The 17,324-nt window shown below is 38.5% G+C and overlaps 1 protein-coding gene across 1 annotated transcript in view; it reads left to right on the top strand.

Moving 5' to 3' along the window:
• The window catches only part of ALPK1 (alpha kinase 1), a 118,243-nt gene extending 102,070 nt beyond the window's left edge, over positions 1-16,173 (top strand). The window contains exons 8-13 of the mRNA XM_007940741.1: positions 1,356-1,460; positions 2,257-4,348; positions 7,007-7,160; positions 11,275-11,437; positions 14,112-14,298; positions 15,989-16,173. Of these exons, the coding sequence (XP_007938932.1) occupies positions 1,356-1,460; positions 2,257-4,348; positions 7,007-7,160; positions 11,275-11,437; positions 14,112-14,298; positions 15,989-16,173 (2,886 nt within the window). The remainder of the gene's footprint in view (positions 1-1,355; positions 1,461-2,256; positions 4,349-7,006; positions 7,161-11,274; positions 11,438-14,111; positions 14,299-15,988) is intronic.
• Positions 16,174-17,324: the final 1,151 nt, after the last annotated feature.

Genomic DNA, 17,324 nt, shown 5'->3' with positions numbered 1-17,324 from the left:
TTGTTCCTGGCGATTGTTTAAAACAGCAAACTTCCTTCCTACCCTGAACCTCTCTGGTCCCTTTCTTGCTTTGCTTTTTCACAAATATGTATCACTATTTCAAATACTAGCATTTTACTTATTTTGTGTTTGACTGGTTCTCTACCTCCCACCAGAAAGTAAGCTCACTGCAGACAGGGGCTTGTGATTGCCTCACTTCCCATTGTCTACCCAGCGTCCTGCACAATAAATACTTCTACAATGAATTAATGATCCTAATTGCTGTGAACCAAACCCATCAAGTTGATTCTGACTCATTATGACCCTATAGCACACAGCAGAACTGCTAAGAGGGTTTCAAACTCTACAAATCTTTACAGAAACCAATAGTTCTGGTGTTGTGATACCTAAGGCATTTGACTGCAAACCAGAAGGTCAGGTTCAAATCCACCAGCAGCTCTGCAGAAGATGGAGCAATCTACTTCCTTAAAAGGAGCTCTGGTAGCGTAGTGCCTAAGGCACTTGACTGCTAACCAGAAGGCTGGTGGTGCAAACCCACCAGCCACTCCTTGGAAGGAAGGTTGGGCAATCTACTTCTGTAGTGATACCGCCTTGAAAACCCAAGGAGGGGTCACTATGAGTTGGGTCTGACTTGAGGGCACATAACAACAACAACAACAACAACTTCCTTAAAGGCTTACTGCCTTGGAAACCCAATGGGGGTCACTATGAGTCAGAATCAACTTGATAGCAGTTAGTTTGATTTTAGTTTTTTGGTTTTTTTGTTTTGTTTTTGCTGTGAAATCATAAATTTAAGGCTTTTTGCCCAAGACAATGCAGAATTATTGGTTAACCTAGCTGCAAGATATGAGTTCCTTTGAACAAAGGACCACTACCATCCTCCAAAGAAACTCCTCTGAATTTTTGCACATATTAGACTGTGGGTGGTGCAGATGGTAAATGTGCTCAGCTGTGAACCAAAAATTTGGTAGTTCAAGTCCATGGAGAGGAACCTCAGAAGAAAGGCTGGGCAATCTACTTCTGAAAAATCAGCCACTGCAAGTCCTATGGAGCACAGTTCTACTCTGACTCACAAGGGTCGGATGTGACTTGATGGTAACTGCTAACTGGTGGGGAGAGGTGGTGTGCATGTGTGTATTGTGGGTGGATGCTGGGGGAAGAGGCTGTCAAGCCCTGGGGTCATTAGATCCACTTATTCTTTCTTAGCACTCTCTTCTGAAATGTGGTAAGGGGCAGGGCATCCATCAGAATCTTGAAGACAAGCCAAAGAATCTTTTCTAATTTCATTGTTTATTGCCTTTTGCTAATGGACATATAATTATCAACATTCCACTTTGCCTACTGTTTGCTCGTAGGGCCTCCTGAAGGAGTTGGATCACCATTTGCTGTCAGCGGCAGAAGTTTGCAAGCTAGCAGCTGCTTTCACTCCCTATACATCCCTGTTTGTGCTCACTGCTATGGTAAGTACTTTCAGTCCCTGGCTGTACCTCTCCCCAGGGCTCTCTCAGATGTAACCAGCACAACTAGTGAGGGAATGGTCATACCTGGTAAAGCAGGCTTCATGCCACATTATTGGAAATTGTGGTAAGAATCCATGTATGGAAAGGTTTTAGCAGTCAGAGTGGCAACTTCCTGGTAGGAGCTAAGGAACATTAGCTTGTCTGCTCTACAGCATTGGGTCCCAGGCCCAGCTGTACATCAGAAGTACCCAAAGAGCCTTTTCAAAATACATATTCCTGGGCTCTACCTAGATCTACTAAATGCAAATCTCTGGGGGTAGAATACAGAAGTCTATAATTATTAAATATCTCTCAAGTTCAGAAAAAACTGCTCTAGACTTTTGAGTATTAGTAAATGAATGATGTGTGTATATATAATAGCTTATTTGTGTAGAGAAACATACCATGCCCATGTCCTGTGCATAGACTCTATTTGCTAAGACTAGCAACAACAACAACAACAACAACAAATTTATCATCATTAATCAAAATGTTTAAGGGCTACAATAGGATGGTAGTTAAAGCTAATTTCTTAACCCTTCATGCCAGCCAATTATACATATCCTGGCCCCTTTTCTTGATTCACCAAAAATAGCCTCGGTTTCTTAATTCAATCTTTGATTGTGCATTTACCTCAGCATTATCTATGGGACATGCTTATTTTCCCTTAATATTTCTAATGACTGTCCTCTAGAAATTAAGTTTTTTCCTGATGCACTTCTAGTTTCCAACTCATCTGATTTTGTATTTTCCTCAGAACATCCGTGGCACGTGCTTATTGTCTTACAGTAGTTCTAATGACTGTCCTCCAGAAATTAAAAATTTGTACCTGTATGAAGCCAAAGAGGCTTTTGAAATTGGTCTCCTCACCAAGAGAGATGATGAACCAGTTCTTGGAAAACAGGAACTTCATAGTTTCATCAAAGCTGCTTTCTCTCTTACCACAGTACACCGAAGACTCCATGGAGAGACTGAGACAGTCCACGCAGCAAATCAGCTATGTAGTGAAACTATGGGAAAGTTGTATGCTTTCAGCACTTCATCTGGGAGTCAAGAGAGGGAAACTCTGTCTCAGGAAATCATGTCTATTATCACCCAGGTGAAAGATCATCTACAAGTTCAAAGCTTCCCAAATTTGGATGGCAGGTCTTATGTTCCAGAGAGCTTCAAGAGCTCATTGGAAAAATTCATTTTGCATGGACAAGTGGATTTCCAAAAACTCCTTGATATCTATTCACAGCACCATACTTCAGTGTGTGAAGTATTTGAAAGCACTTGTAGAAACAACAAAAATAAACTGAAAGATACAGGAGTCTGTATCACTGTTCTAAAAACAGAAACAAAAACCATAGAGACTGTGAGTGCTACTGAAGACAAACATTTTCAAAAAGTCATGAGAATACCTTCCTCCCAAATGGCCAGGAATGCTCAGGAGAAACTCAGCAGTATAGGAAGGAAAAACTGGATCCATTCTGGTACATATCGATGCGCTGTGGATGAAGATATGGAGACTGAGACTGAGCCACCAGATCGTAGCAATGGTAGGAGAGCTGGTGTGAACACATCTCTGAATGACAGCCAGAGTTCCAGTTCTTGGAGCAAGTTATCAGACTTTAGTTCTTCTACAAGCTGGGAGGAAATGAATCATAATGATGATTGGTCAGATGGAAAAGAGTCTAAGAAGGGATATCTTGTGGATACTCAGTGTTCTACTGCCCTGTCTGAAGAGATGGGACACGATGGAGAAAATAGTGCTGTACATTCATTGCCTTCAAAGATTCATGATCTTCCTCTCCAGGTGTCCAAGGGTGATAGAGTCGAGTCTTCTCGAAGACAACTACACAATCACATGTCCTTGACGGCCTTCACACCTCATAACACAAATGCTTTCTTGGCCTCTGGTGCAGAGTCATTAAAAGGTGCTCCAAAGGGTATTGAGGAAGTCAGAAATATAGGACCCAGTAATGCTTCTGCTTATTCCAGACACTCTTGTGGGTCTGCTTCTTGGTCTTCTTCTGATTCTGATGGGTTTAAGAACATACCCATTTGTTCATTGTTCCAAGTGGAGAAAACTTTTGAAAAAATTTCAGGAACCAATTGCAATGCTGAAGACAAGCATGGGGAAGAAAAGAGAGAAAAAATTAATAAAAGAGGCACAACACCTATATTTAAAAATAGCTCCTTCTGGGTTGACCCAGAAGGTGAAATAGCAGAAACTACAGAAGATGTGCCCTTTGACTTTCCTATAGTCACAGATGATTCTCTGAGCAATAGTTCCATGATGGCAGGTAGCTCTTTCACTCCTTGTTGGCCTGGCCAAAAGCATGACCTCATAAATAATGGTTCAACCAAAGAGAAGGACATCGACCCTGATGCTCCCACAGTGGATGAGGAGGGACAATTGCTTGATACAGATGTTCACTCCACAAGTAGATGTGGTTCTCACAGACCACATCTTGGTCAAGGGGCTAAGAACCCTAATTCTTCTGTAAGCAATAAAATTCCTTTCCCTATGTTCAGAGAGGACTGCACTACCACAGAGGAGGGAAATGAACTTGTAAATGTGCTAAACTGCAGCCAAAACTCTAGCTCATCCTCAGTGTGGTGGTCTAGATCATCTATGTTTTCCAGTGGTTCTTCTGAGGGGGACAGCCCATGGTCCATCCTGAATTCCAGTGGAAGTTCTTTCATTTCATTGCCAGGAAAGACAAGGCAAGAGATCCTTGAGGCTTGCATCCTGAAGCCTAATGACTTTGAAAAACTCTTGGCAGGAGTGAGGCATGATTGGTTGTTTCACCGGCTGGAGAATACAGGAGTTTTTAAGCCCAGTCAACTCCACCAAGCACACCGTAAGTATACCCTATTCAGTGGGCATAACCTCAGGAAGTATGTAAGTTTGGGGTCCTCTAAAGAGATTGTCAGGAGCCCTGTTGGTGTAGTAGTTAAGCACTCAGCTGCTAACCAAAAGTCTGTGGTTTCAAACCACCAACTGCTCTGCAAGACAAAGATATGCACTCTTTTTCTGTAACCAAAAACCAAACTCACTGCCATCAAGTTGACTCCAACTCATAGTGACCCCTCCTTGGGTTTCCAAGGCAGTATCTCTATGGAAGTAGATTGCCTAGTCTGCCTTCTGAGGAGTGGCTGGTGGGCTTGAACTGCCAGCCTTCTGGTTAGCAATCAAATGCCTTAGTCACTATACCAACAGGGCTCCCTCTATAAAGATTACAGCCTTGGAAACCCTATGAGGCAGTTCTACTCTGTTCTATAGGGTCCTATAGGGTCACTGTATGATGGAATTGGCTCCATGGCAATGAGTACGGGGAGAGTTTTTATGTAGATTACTTAAAGCCCATGAAAGACATAGGTCCCTGTTATGTTTTGTGAGTATACAGAAAAGTATATATTTTATGGGATTCCACCATATTTTGTATGATGGACCCTAATCCACCACTGCCATCAAGTTGATTTCAACTCATAAAGGCCCCCAATGGGTTTCTGAGTTGGTAAATCTTTATGGAAACAGATTGGCCCATCGTCCATCTGTGGAGTGGCTGATGGGTTTGAACTGCCAACCTTCTGGTTAGCAGTCTAATGCCTTAGACACTGCACCACCAGAGCTCCTAATGATGGGTCCTAATGGTTACAAAGAATAGAAACTCATTCAAGTTACCTCATATCAAAGCAGTTTGTTTCTAGGACACATGAAGCAGTAAGAGATGGGGATCTCAGTGCACTCAGGAAAAGCCATAATTCAGGGACTAAAATAGCTTTGGATTGTCATTGCCAACTAGTTGATTTCAAAAGTCAATTTGTGTCATCCACTCAACATCAAAATTGTCCATTGATTCTCTTTATCATCTTCTCTATTTTACTACCCTCACTCAAATTCTAGGACAAAGTTTGACTTGGTTAGAGAACATTTATCTGTTGGGCAGAGATTTTCACATCTGCTCACCTAACAGATCTCTTGCCAGCTGATGGATTAAGTCTCCACTCCACTTGCAATCTTCAGCTACTTCTTGCTTAAGGGACTGCCCAAGCTCACTTCCTAAGCCTGGGCTGGGCAGTCCCACAGTTTATGTGTCTAATATAGCTTAGAATTGGTGGAGAAGGTGGGAGGAAGACAGAGGTTCTTCTCTTAACCTAGAGGAGGTTCTGTATTTTTGCCTTCCCAAGATACAGAAGAATTATTTGAATAAGAAAAAAACCTATTGCAAAGTGCATTTCAGGAAAAGCAAACTACATGGATTGCTAAGCACTGATGCTAAAGCAGTGGCCCCACATGAGAATTTCCTGGGGAAATTTTTGAAGCTGCCAATACATCCTCCTTCTTCCTTCTTCTACCCCATTGCCCCATCCCAAGATTTCCAACTTAATAGGCCTGGAATGTGGAATCAGGCACAAGTATATTTTAAGAGTTCCCAGTAATTCCATATAAAATCAAGGTTGAGAACGTCTGCTTCAGAGTAGTCCAATATTTTGTCTGCCATCTTGAGCCAGACTACAATACAAATAGGTTAATACCAAAAGAAGCAAATGTTTTAGTAAAAGTGTTTCCCTGCCTACTATAAGATTCTGAAATTTCCGAATCATGTTTACTAGATTTATATAATTTCTTTAGTGTTATGTCTGTGTATCAAGTTCTGATAAAAACTTGATCACACACTGGGTGAAAAAGCACACTGGGAGAATCAAGGCTCAAAGTTGCAGAAATAGAACAAAGTTATCCATTTTCTCCTTTCTTCTTCCCTCAATTCACCACTCTTCTGATGGTGTGCAAACAGTTTGCCTTCCATTCCTATTTCCAGCTTCTCTGATCGCATCCCTAACCCAGTCACCATTGCTCTTTCTCCCACACCAGCCCCGTAGGTCTGCTTTATTTTAAATATTTTCTCTCCTTAATCTCTCACTCATTCATGCATTACCACAACCTACACACAGAAGGTTCCTTTAATTTCTACATGAATACCAAAATGTTGCATTTTTCCTTAGGGTTCATTTTGGTCATTCCCCTCAAATGGTTCCTTTCTTGCTAGGATTGTTCCTCTTTTCCTGCAATGGAGGCCATCCTTACATTTTTCTTATTATCTTCTCCTTGTTCAGTTGTGTTTACATCATTGTGTAGTAGCTACATTTCCTAAACTACTTATTGGACTTTCCCTACTTAAATAAAATGATTAAGGGTGACCTCTAATATGTAACCAAGGATTCTTGGTGTGGCTAGGAACTTCCAGGTAAAATTATAAATTCTGATCTTATCTGACTCCTTGCCATCACAAACTTGGCAAATAAAAGCCCATTCTTCATTGTAATTTGTAAAGTTTTACCTTTTTTATTGTACTTTACTTTGTGTTAGGAGTCAGAAGAGGTTGGAGTAAGAAAATACAAAGCCAAGTTGAAGATTTCAGATGACATGGTTTAGGACCTATGCCACTTAAATTTTAGTCATAAATTTTAATATCTTTTTCAAACCTAGATCTATTTTCATCATATCATTTTTCCAGATGCTCTATTGTTAAAATATTCCAAGAAATCTGAATTGTGGACAGCCCAGGAAACTGCTGTATATTTTGGGGACTACCTGAATGTGAAGAAGAAAGGAAAACAAAGAAAAGCTTTTTGGGTTCATTATCTTCATCAGGAGGAAATTCTGGGGAGGTATTGCTTAAAACCATCTATATCACTAATGTAAAATGAGATAATTTTGCTTCTCTGTTAACTAATTATTCATGAAATTCTGAAGGGGCTGAAAATATTGGCCAAAATATATGTCATCAGATTTCCTCTTCTTCCTCCTTGTTAACTGATAAATTAATAAAACAGTATGGATAATCTGTGCTATGTTAGCTATTGTATCATATACATGACCTCAAACCTATCATGGAAACATTTTTAACCCTATTGTGCAGATTAAAAAAGAGAGAGAGAGTTTCTGGCCATATGTCAGGACAAAGATTTGTGAACACGCTCATTAAAAATGTGGACAAAAAGGCTATTTAGACTCTGAAAGCCACTCTTTTAAATAAATGGGTGTGTCTTCATAAAGGTAAAAAAAAAAAAAATCTCCTGAATCCAGGGTTGAAGCATGTCTAGGGACATAAGTGATTACTGAGCTTTTGTTCCATGGAAGGTAGAGGATATGGGGGACAGTAGCAGCTGATGATAAAATCTACACATGAAATAGAATAAGAAGATTCAAGACAATCACATAAAGCAGAGACCCAAGAATGAGTAAATCCTTGAAGAAAAGGTTATCTTTAAAAATCCTACCTTACTGCAATAAATTATTGGAAATTCTTGTTTGGCTTTATTTCTTGATGAAACCTCACCCAAAAAATTAGTGATTCACACTGCTTGGTCACAGCCTGCTACCCAGAGGGACTGAGTAGTTGAACCTGTGGGCTCGGGACCATAGTCCCAGAGGACATCAAGTTCAATTGGCATAACATACTACACAAAACATTGTTCCACCTCCTACTGTGGTGAGTAGTGACTGGGATCTTAAAAGCTTGCAAGCTGCCATCTAGATGCAATGATGGGTCTCTTGTCCAGAGTAAAGAAGAATGAAGAAAACCAAAAGTTCATGGAAACAATTAGTCCTAGCAACTGGTACACCATCCAATCTGCAGCCTATATGACTATGAGACCAGAAGAACTAGATGTTACACAACTACTACTGTCAACCACCTGGAAGAGGATCTATGTAGGAGATCCTGGATAGAGAGGGAGAACATTGTGAAACAAAACTCAAAATCATTTCGGGAAAAAAAAAAGAGAGAGAGAGAGAGAGAGAGGGATCAAGTTTGCTGGTCCGATAAAGCCTGGTGGAACCACTAAGACTATGGCCCCTAGCTGTCCTTCAGGTCTGGAATTGAACTCATGCCTGTGGCTTCCAGCCAAACAATAGACAGGCATATGAGTTGAACATTTACCTGAGGTAGATACACGCCTTGGACAGAACAAGCATGGGAAAAAGAAGGGCTGCTTATGCACAGGGAGACAGCTTAGGGGGCAGGAGTGCATGGAGGGATGGACACAGGGAAGAGGTTACTATGGGAAGGAAGGGGGAGGGGAGCTGTTGCAGTGTGGTAAACTGTGGTCAATGTCATGAGACAAAGTGTATGTGAACTGCTGTATGTAAAGTATTTGCTCTGTAAATTTTCACCCAAATCACAATTTAAAAAAAGGGGGGGGGGATAGTGACTCAGATGATTCTCATTGGGTTTGAGATCTAATTTTACAACATTTCTGTATTTTAAAAGATGTATAAGCCAAAACTTTTAATTTAATGTTAACTTTGTTATTTACCCAAATGAAAATAATATATATATATATATATATTAAAAAAAAAAGTAAAAGACGAAAATTAGGGGTCCTTTGAACAGTGAAAGTACATTGTAATTTGTAAAGTTTTCTCAAGAAGGTTATTGATACTACAAAACATGTCATTGCATTTTGTGTTAGACTGGGTTCTCTAGAGAAGCAAGATCAGTAAATCTTAGGAAAATGACTCACATAGTTATAGAAGCTGACACATCCCAAGTTCTTGGATCAAACATCAAACTGGAGCCTTTTCCCAACTCACACAGCTACAGGGGCTGATGAGTTTAAGGTTGTCAGGCAGTATACTGGCTGTTGACCAGTGAATAACAAATCTAAGATCACCAGGCATAATGGTGGATCATTCACTCATGGACAGTTGTAGGCAGCACAACAGGATCCAGACCCACAGAAGGTTCAAGCATTCCATAAACTGGAGACCTTCCTTAAAGTTGCTTCTTATATACTGGAAGCAGACCATATCCCTAAGGCAGCTACTCAGCTGCTCCAATAGATTCCACCATGGAGTCAATTACCAATCTCACCATGGGGAATAACTACATCCAGCTGCCCAGCCACTCAAAGAAGCCCAGCCAAGTCAACATACAAACTTAACTACCACACATTTATTATGTATCAGGCCTTGATTTAAGTGATTTATTTACTGATTCAACTAAATCCCCACAAAATCTTATGAGACAAGTACTATATCTCATCTTAAAGATGAAGAAACTATGGCACAGAGATTTTAAGAAATTTTCCCAAAGACACACAGCTAAATAAGGGAATCAAGATAGGAGGATATGAAATGGGAAGTAAAAGAGAAAATAAGAGACATGGAGGATGGAATGAGAGGATTCAATATACATCTGATCAGATGAAAGTAAGAGCGAACAGAAAAGAAGAAATATTTAAATAAATAATACCTGACAATTTTCCAAGTTCCCAAAAGCATTAATCTTCAAATATGGAAATCACAATGAATCCCAGATAACATAAGAAGAGGAAAGAAGAAAGAGGAAGGAAGGAGAGAGGGAGGAAGGGAGAAAAGAAAGAAAGAAGGTAAAGTGGCATAAATACATTCCTAGATACACCACAGTCAAACTTCAGAATACCTAGGACAAAGAAACCATCTTTAAAGTAGTCAAAGAAAAAGACAGATTATATACAATGAAATGTCAGTTAGCCATACATCTGATTTTTCTGTAAAAATAAGGAATCCAGAGACAATGGAAGTCAAATACTCAGGGAAACTTATCTTTCATAGAGGAAAGCAAAATAAAGATATTTGCAAGTTAAAAGAAAAAGAAGACTGAAAGAGTTCACTACAAATCTTTCTTAAAAAATGATCCAAGAAAAATGGTTTAAGATAAAATGATACAGAAATCTGGGCCTCTGCTCCCATGTTGATATCCTACACCTAGGACTAGAACTCCTCTGCCAGGACACTCAACAAATGCACCAGAATCGCACCTTCAGGGTTTGCTCTTTCATGCACCCCTCTTGCCTCAATGACCACAGCAAATTTCTAAATTGGTTCAAAGCCTCTGTAGGTCAGGGTCTCCCAAGAGCAAAACTGCTGCAAGCCTTGGCAGAATGCCTCCATGTGACAACTGTTCTTGTGCAGGTTGCTCTTTGCCATCTGGGTTCCTCCTTTGCAGCCTCCACTGAACCTCAGCTAACTGCATGGCCAGAACTGCAGCCTCCTTAGTTTCTGTTATCATGTTGGATTTAGAAACTTCTGGAGAGGGTTTACCCTCGTTGAGGCCTATGACTCAATTAACTCCTTTTGATTTTCAGAAGTCACTCTGGGTAATGTGAAATTACTAGTGAACTCATCAGTTTATAGCACAAATAAACTACAGTGAAGTGTAATATTATTTTGCTCATTTCAACTTACTATTATGTATCTTCTCTTTCCAACTATGTTATAAGGCCTTAAAAGATACAAATTGTGTTTCATACTTTCTTCAGAAAACACTCAGGCGTAGGGCAATGTTGTGCAAACGTAACTACTGATGGGAAATAAGTTCTTTAAGATAAAGTAATAATAATAAGAGGAAGGGATAGAGGAAACTCAGACTGGTTAATTAACCATGGTAAGATCATACTGCAGTTATTAAAGATCTGGCTCCACAGTCTGTGCCCTTTTCAGTTGCATGCTGACTCTCTTGACTTACCAAAGTCTCATGAACTGCTACATTAAGTGCACGCTTTCCCATTAGAATCAGTATCATTCTGAGTCAGCTAGCATTAACAGTGTTGCATTGTCCATCAGCCTCATAAAGTTCTTTAATCACCAGATATGTCAAAATCATGAATATTAACTATATAACTCAGAGAAACAGTAACATCTGTCAAGAACTTTTGCATCTCTCTTTTGATTTCCTCTCTCTCACTCAATAGTAAGTAAAATCATTTTTCCATTCATATATTTTGTTTCCATTCATAGGTATGTTGGGAAAGAGTATAAGGAGCAGAAGGGACTCTGGCACCATTTCACTGATGTGGAACGGCAGATGACTGCACAGTACTATGTGACAGAATTTAATAAGAGACTCTATGAACAAAAGATTCCAACACAGATATTCTACATTCCCTCTACAATATTACTGGTAAGATTAAGGAAAGCAAGGGGCTGGTTAAATAGCCTATCCATATTCATAAGGTTAGATTTCTATTACCACCCTATCTACCTCCACCTCATTCTGCTGAAATCTCATATACTCAGTTCCTAGGTTCCTTTATCTACTTTATGTTCTTCAGCTACTTAAACAGATAATGCAAGATATGCCACCCTGGATAAATCATTTGGATCTTCCAAGTCACACTTAAATATCTATTGATACTGGGACATGGTCCCACATTTTTAGTATACTTTCCTTTTGCATTGCCTCTGTGATTTCAAAAAAGATACCACAGAGATCATATCTAGTACAAATTATCCTCTCAATACGATGTGTAAATCCCATTTTATATCTGTTGGTCCCCACCCTACATAACCAAAGGATTACTAAGCCTTTGCTTAAACACTTCAGTAAGAAAAAAATTACTACCCTTTTGCTTGCTAATAATTCTAATTGTTTAAGACCAAACTTCTAATTTCTGTCTATGAATTAGAGCTCTGCCTTCTGGGACCCATTGATATTAATCTCTTTTTCCCAAGATATCTCTTTGAACATATCAAGGCAACTAACACTACTGACTTTTCTCTTTTTTGAATTAAGAATATTCTGCTCTGCCAAAATATGTTATCTCATTAGTTTGTTTATGCATACAAGAATTTTTACATTGACCAGAGACATTTTTGGACCCATTTTTTATTACTTATAATAACAATGGTGATAATCTATTTCATACCTTCTTTATCTCAAGAATTGTGCCAGGCATTTTATAAGCATTAACTCCAATCTTTGAGACAAGTGGCACAGAAGTACTTGAGCTAGAATTCCAACCCAGAGGCCCAGTGTGTGATCCAGCTTCTTTTCCTTGGCTAGCACCTACGATAGTCACCTCATGACCTAATATTTAATTGAGCATTTTAGTAAAAGAATAATAATCAGTTTAGATTCTATTAGATACAACATACAATGTTAAGCATTTTATATGCATATTCTCATATAATTCTTTAGCAATCCTATGAAGAAGTTTTGGGGATTTTTTAACTTTTTATTGTGATATGGGTGCAATTTTATAAAGCAGATTCATTTTACATTCAACAGTTCATATACAATTTGTTCTCAACACTGATTATAATCCCCACAATGTAACAAGTCTCCTCTCACCTCCTCCCAGTGGTTACCCCTTCCCTGTGCCCTTCTTACCTATGCATTCCCACCTCCCTAGATTTCTCCCTCTGTAAATGCTGTCCTTCTGATCTCCCTTGGTTGACTGTCCGAAGAAATGCACCTCCCTGATCTAGTTGTTTAGCTTAGGCCTGTCTATTGTTTGGCTGAGAACTGAGCCATGGGAGTGAATCCAATTCCAGGCTGAAAGGGTGACTTGAGGCCATGGTCTTGGGAGCTCCACCAGTCTCTATCCAATGATTAATCCTGGTCTTTTTTATATTTTTTACTTTTGTTCCACATTTTTTTCCCACTCTATCCATGATCTCTAATTTTGATCTCTCTCTGAGTGGCTGGCATTGATAGCCAGGCACTATTTAGTTCTTCTGGTCTCAGTGTCATTCAGGCTGAGGTTCCCATGGTTCACTGGTCCCTTGGACTAATTTTTTCCATACATGTTTGATTTTCTTCACTCTTCTTTACTCCAGATGAGAAGATACCAACAGCTGCATCTCAGATGGATGCTCACAAGTTTGTAAGACCCCAAGTCTTATAAGTAGGATGTAGAACAATATTTTTGTGTACTATGTTGTGCCATTTGAGCTTGATGTCCCCCATGACCATGACCCTGAGCCCACAGGGCCAATGATTCATTCCCTCAAAGTGTTTAGTTGTTGCTAAGTTATTTTTTTTCCCTTGTTAGCTCTATAATTCATATGGCCTTTTTATAACACATACAAATACATATTTAAGAATATATATTGTCTGCCAAACGTATGTATAAAACCAAACCAAACTCACTGCCATTGAGTCAGATCTGACTCACAGTGACCTCTCTTTGGGTTTCTGAGGAGATATCACTACTGAAATACATTGCCCAATCTTCCTTCTAAGGACTGGCTGGTGGGTTTACACCCCCAGCCCTATGGTTAGCAGTCAAATACCTTAGGCACTACACCACCAGAGCTGCTAAACCTATGTATGGTCATGGTTATATTCCCATTTGCCTACCCATACCTGATCTTCTTGCCTGTCTACCTATGCATCTACCTGTAGATTATTGTTTGTTATGACCGATAATTCAATATTGAGTATGTAATAGCATTTACCTTTGCTGTCTGCACCTCCTGTGCACTTTTCTGTGTCTTCCTTTTCCTTGGTGATACTGTACTGGCCCCAACTTTGTTATATTGCCTTTATCTTCACCCAAATCAACACGTCTCTTAACTAGTCAACAATTTTCCCTCTCCTCCCTTCTCATCCCGGGTAACCAACAAAGAAAATTTCCCTCCCTGCTTAAACCTTTCCTTGACTTTTTATAATAACAGACTCTGAAGTAGTTACCATTAAGCCCATTTTACAGATGAAGAAACTGAAATCTAGAGAGGTTAAGTAACAAAGCTCCTAAGGTGTAGAGCCTAGGTTCAAATCAAGAGCTACCTAACTCCAAAACCCAAGGCCTTTCATATTACACTACACTGCCCTCCCCATTACTGTTTTTCAGATTTTAGAGGACAAGACAATAAAGGGATGTGTCAGCGTGGAACCCTACATCCTGGGAGAATTTGTAAAATTATCAAATAACACAAAAGTGGTGAAAAAGGAATATAAAGCCACAGAATATGGGTTGGCTTATGGCCATTTTTCTTATGAGTTTTCCAAACATAGAGATGTTGTGGTTGATTTACAAGGTATGTCAAAAAGGAGGATTATTTTTTATTTTTGCTGTATGTGAGCTTACAAGCTGGTTCTACCAAACATTATTTGATAGATTGCTTCAATATATAAGCTACTATTTAGAATTAAGTTCTTTGATTTTACTATATGGAGCAGTTGATACCTGAAAAAAAAAAAAATGTCTAAAGCTTCTACAAGACTCTAAGGTATCACATAATCACTGAGAGAATCTGATTCACATTCTGTTAGGTTTGGTTCCAGAGTAAACCCATGACAGCTTTCCCAACCACTCACCCACCCAATTAAAATTGAGTGATGTGGATTTTTTTATTATTGCATTTTTTGATGTGTAATGATCTTTCAACCCTTTCTCTTCCTCAATCCTTTATTCACATTGCAAGTATCATGGTGGATTTCACAATTGGAGTCATTAATGAACAGAAAGCTAACTTCTTTTAACATTTGTATTATTATTTCCAGTTGGGCATTTTATTTATCATATTTCTATTAATCAATACTGGGTAGTTAAATCATACATGAGATCTATTATAATGATTTCTAGTAATAATTCTCTAACCACTCTCAAGATATTCCCTATACCACCTGTCCATAGCATTTATGACTGTCATAAGTGGACCACTGTGGTGCAGTGACTAAAGTATTTGGCTGATAACCAAAAGACTGTTGGTTCAAACCCACCAGCCACTCTGCTGGAGAAAGATATAGCAATCTGCTTCCATAAGGATTCATATAGCAGTTCTACTCTGTCTACAAGGTCTCTATTAGTAGGAATTAACTTGACAGCAGTGGGTCTTGTTTGGGTCACATTATATATTTTACTTACTTATATTGTTTATTGACGTGACCCTTCACAAGAATATTGGCCCAATGAATTCAAGGATGTTTGACTGACTTGTTCACTACCACACCCCAGTGTCTACAACCATCCTTTGTAGAATATATGCACTCAATAAATACTTGTTGAATAAATGAATAAATATATGAACTAATGAGTAGGGCACTAAAGAAACTTCTGAATATGAAAGAAATATTCAATATTGTGATTTTAATATAAGTGCATTTTACTACTCCTTAATTCCTTGAAAATCAGTAATCTGGGTGTCATATTTGACTAATATATTTACCCAATATTCTCCTTTTAGCCAATAATTAGATTACACAACACCAAATGTCTTATCATAAATTCATTAAACATAAACCTCAGTAAAAGCAAGTTTTAAAAAGTCTAAGTGTATACACACACATATATACATGTATATATATATATACATATACACATGTGTATGTGTGTGTGTGTGTATATATATATATGTATGTACTCTGTGTGTATATATATATGTGTGTGTGTGTATATATCTATATAGATAGATAGATACATACATACATACATACATACACACACACTTTTTTTTTCCAAAAAAAATTTTACTGAATTTATCCCACTGCCACTGAGTTGATTCCAACTCAAAGCAACACTATGGGACAGAGTAGAAGTGCTCCATTGGGTTTCCAAGGCTGTAAATCTTTACAGAAACAGACTGCTTCATCTTTTTCCCATGGAGAAGCTGGTAGGTTTGAACCACTCACCTTTTGGTTAGCAGCCCAGTGTTTTAACCACACCACCAGAGCTCCTATTGACACTTACAGGTATTTATTACTTAGACATATTCATTTCTCTTTTAGGTTGGGTGACTGGTAATGGAAAAGGGCTCATCTACCTCACAGATCCCCAGATTCACTCTGTTGACCAGAAAGATGCCACTACTAATTTTGGAAAGAGAGGGATTTTTTATTTCTTCAATAACCAGCATGCAGAATGTAATGAAATATGTCAACGTCTTTCTTTGAGTAGATCTTCAATAGAATGACTGAGTAAGTCGTGGACTATCTGGATTGGCAGTGTGATAGACTTTAGTGCTACTTGCTAATAATAAGTTATTCTCTTTCCAGGCATATAGAACATGGCACAGTTTGGTCCCTTTGGTCTTAGGCAGGACCATGTGACCAGTTCCTGGCAATGATTTCACCAAAGGAATTGACAAGTGTCACTTTCAGATCCACATCTAAATGTCAGTGTGGGACCTTCCTTTCCCTCTGCAAGTCCCTTTCTCTCTACCACAATTACTAGGAATGCTTCAGAATAAAACAGAAAAGAGTCCCAACTGACCAACATTGTAAACAAAGCATACCTGAGAAATAAACTTTTCTTATTTAAGCCATTGAGATTTATGAGCTTTTTATCACTATTGAGACTGATTCTACTGGTCTTTTCTATATTAACTTAGGAGCTCTTTATTTAAAAATTTAGGCCTTTCTTTGTGATACGAACTGCAATTTTTCTCACAGTTGATCTTTTGACTTTTATTTTGTGTATGAACATTTTTCTATGAAAAATTTTTTTTGATGTATAATAGGATTCATCAGCCTTTTATTTTATGGCTTCTTAGTCATATGTTATATCTTCTCTAGTCTGAGGTTTTATTTTTTTTTTTTAATTCTCTCTATTGCCTTCTATTTTATTTACATTTATTAAAGGAATGAGGGGGGAAAAATTTATCTTTTTTCTAGATGACTACCCAGTTTTTGTCCTATTTACCGAATTGGTCATATTTCCTACTGATTTATCATATACTAAATTGTTGTAAGGACTTACGTACTTTCTAATTGATTCCATTCTTTTATTTGTCTATTTTTGTACCAGTATCATAATGTTAAGATCCCTGGTAGTACAGTGGTTAAGCATTTGGCTGCTAACCAAAAGGTCAGTGGTTCGAACTCACCAGCTGCTCTGCTGGAGAAAGATGCAGCAGTCTGCTTCCATAAAGCCTTGAGAAACCTATGGGGCAGTTCTACTGTGTCCTAGAGGGTCACTATGAGTCAAATCAATTCAATGGTAATTTTTTTCGTATCATAATGTTTTTACTACTAAATATTTATATGTTTCAATATTTGAAAGTGCTAGTATTCCCTTGTTATACTTCTTTCCAGGTCTTTCTATTTTCTGCTATATATTGTCATC

This window comes from Orycteropus afer, unplaced genomic scaffold (genome assembly GCF_000298275.1).
Source record: "Orycteropus afer afer isolate SDZICR_OR568_19922 unplaced genomic scaffold, OryAfe1.0 scaffold00071, whole genome shotgun sequence".
NCBI lineage: Eukaryota > Metazoa > Chordata > Mammalia > Tubulidentata > Orycteropodidae > Orycteropus > Orycteropus afer.
The sequence above is the reverse complement of the archived record's forward strand: the minus strand, read 5'-3'. Positions and strand labels throughout refer to the sequence as shown.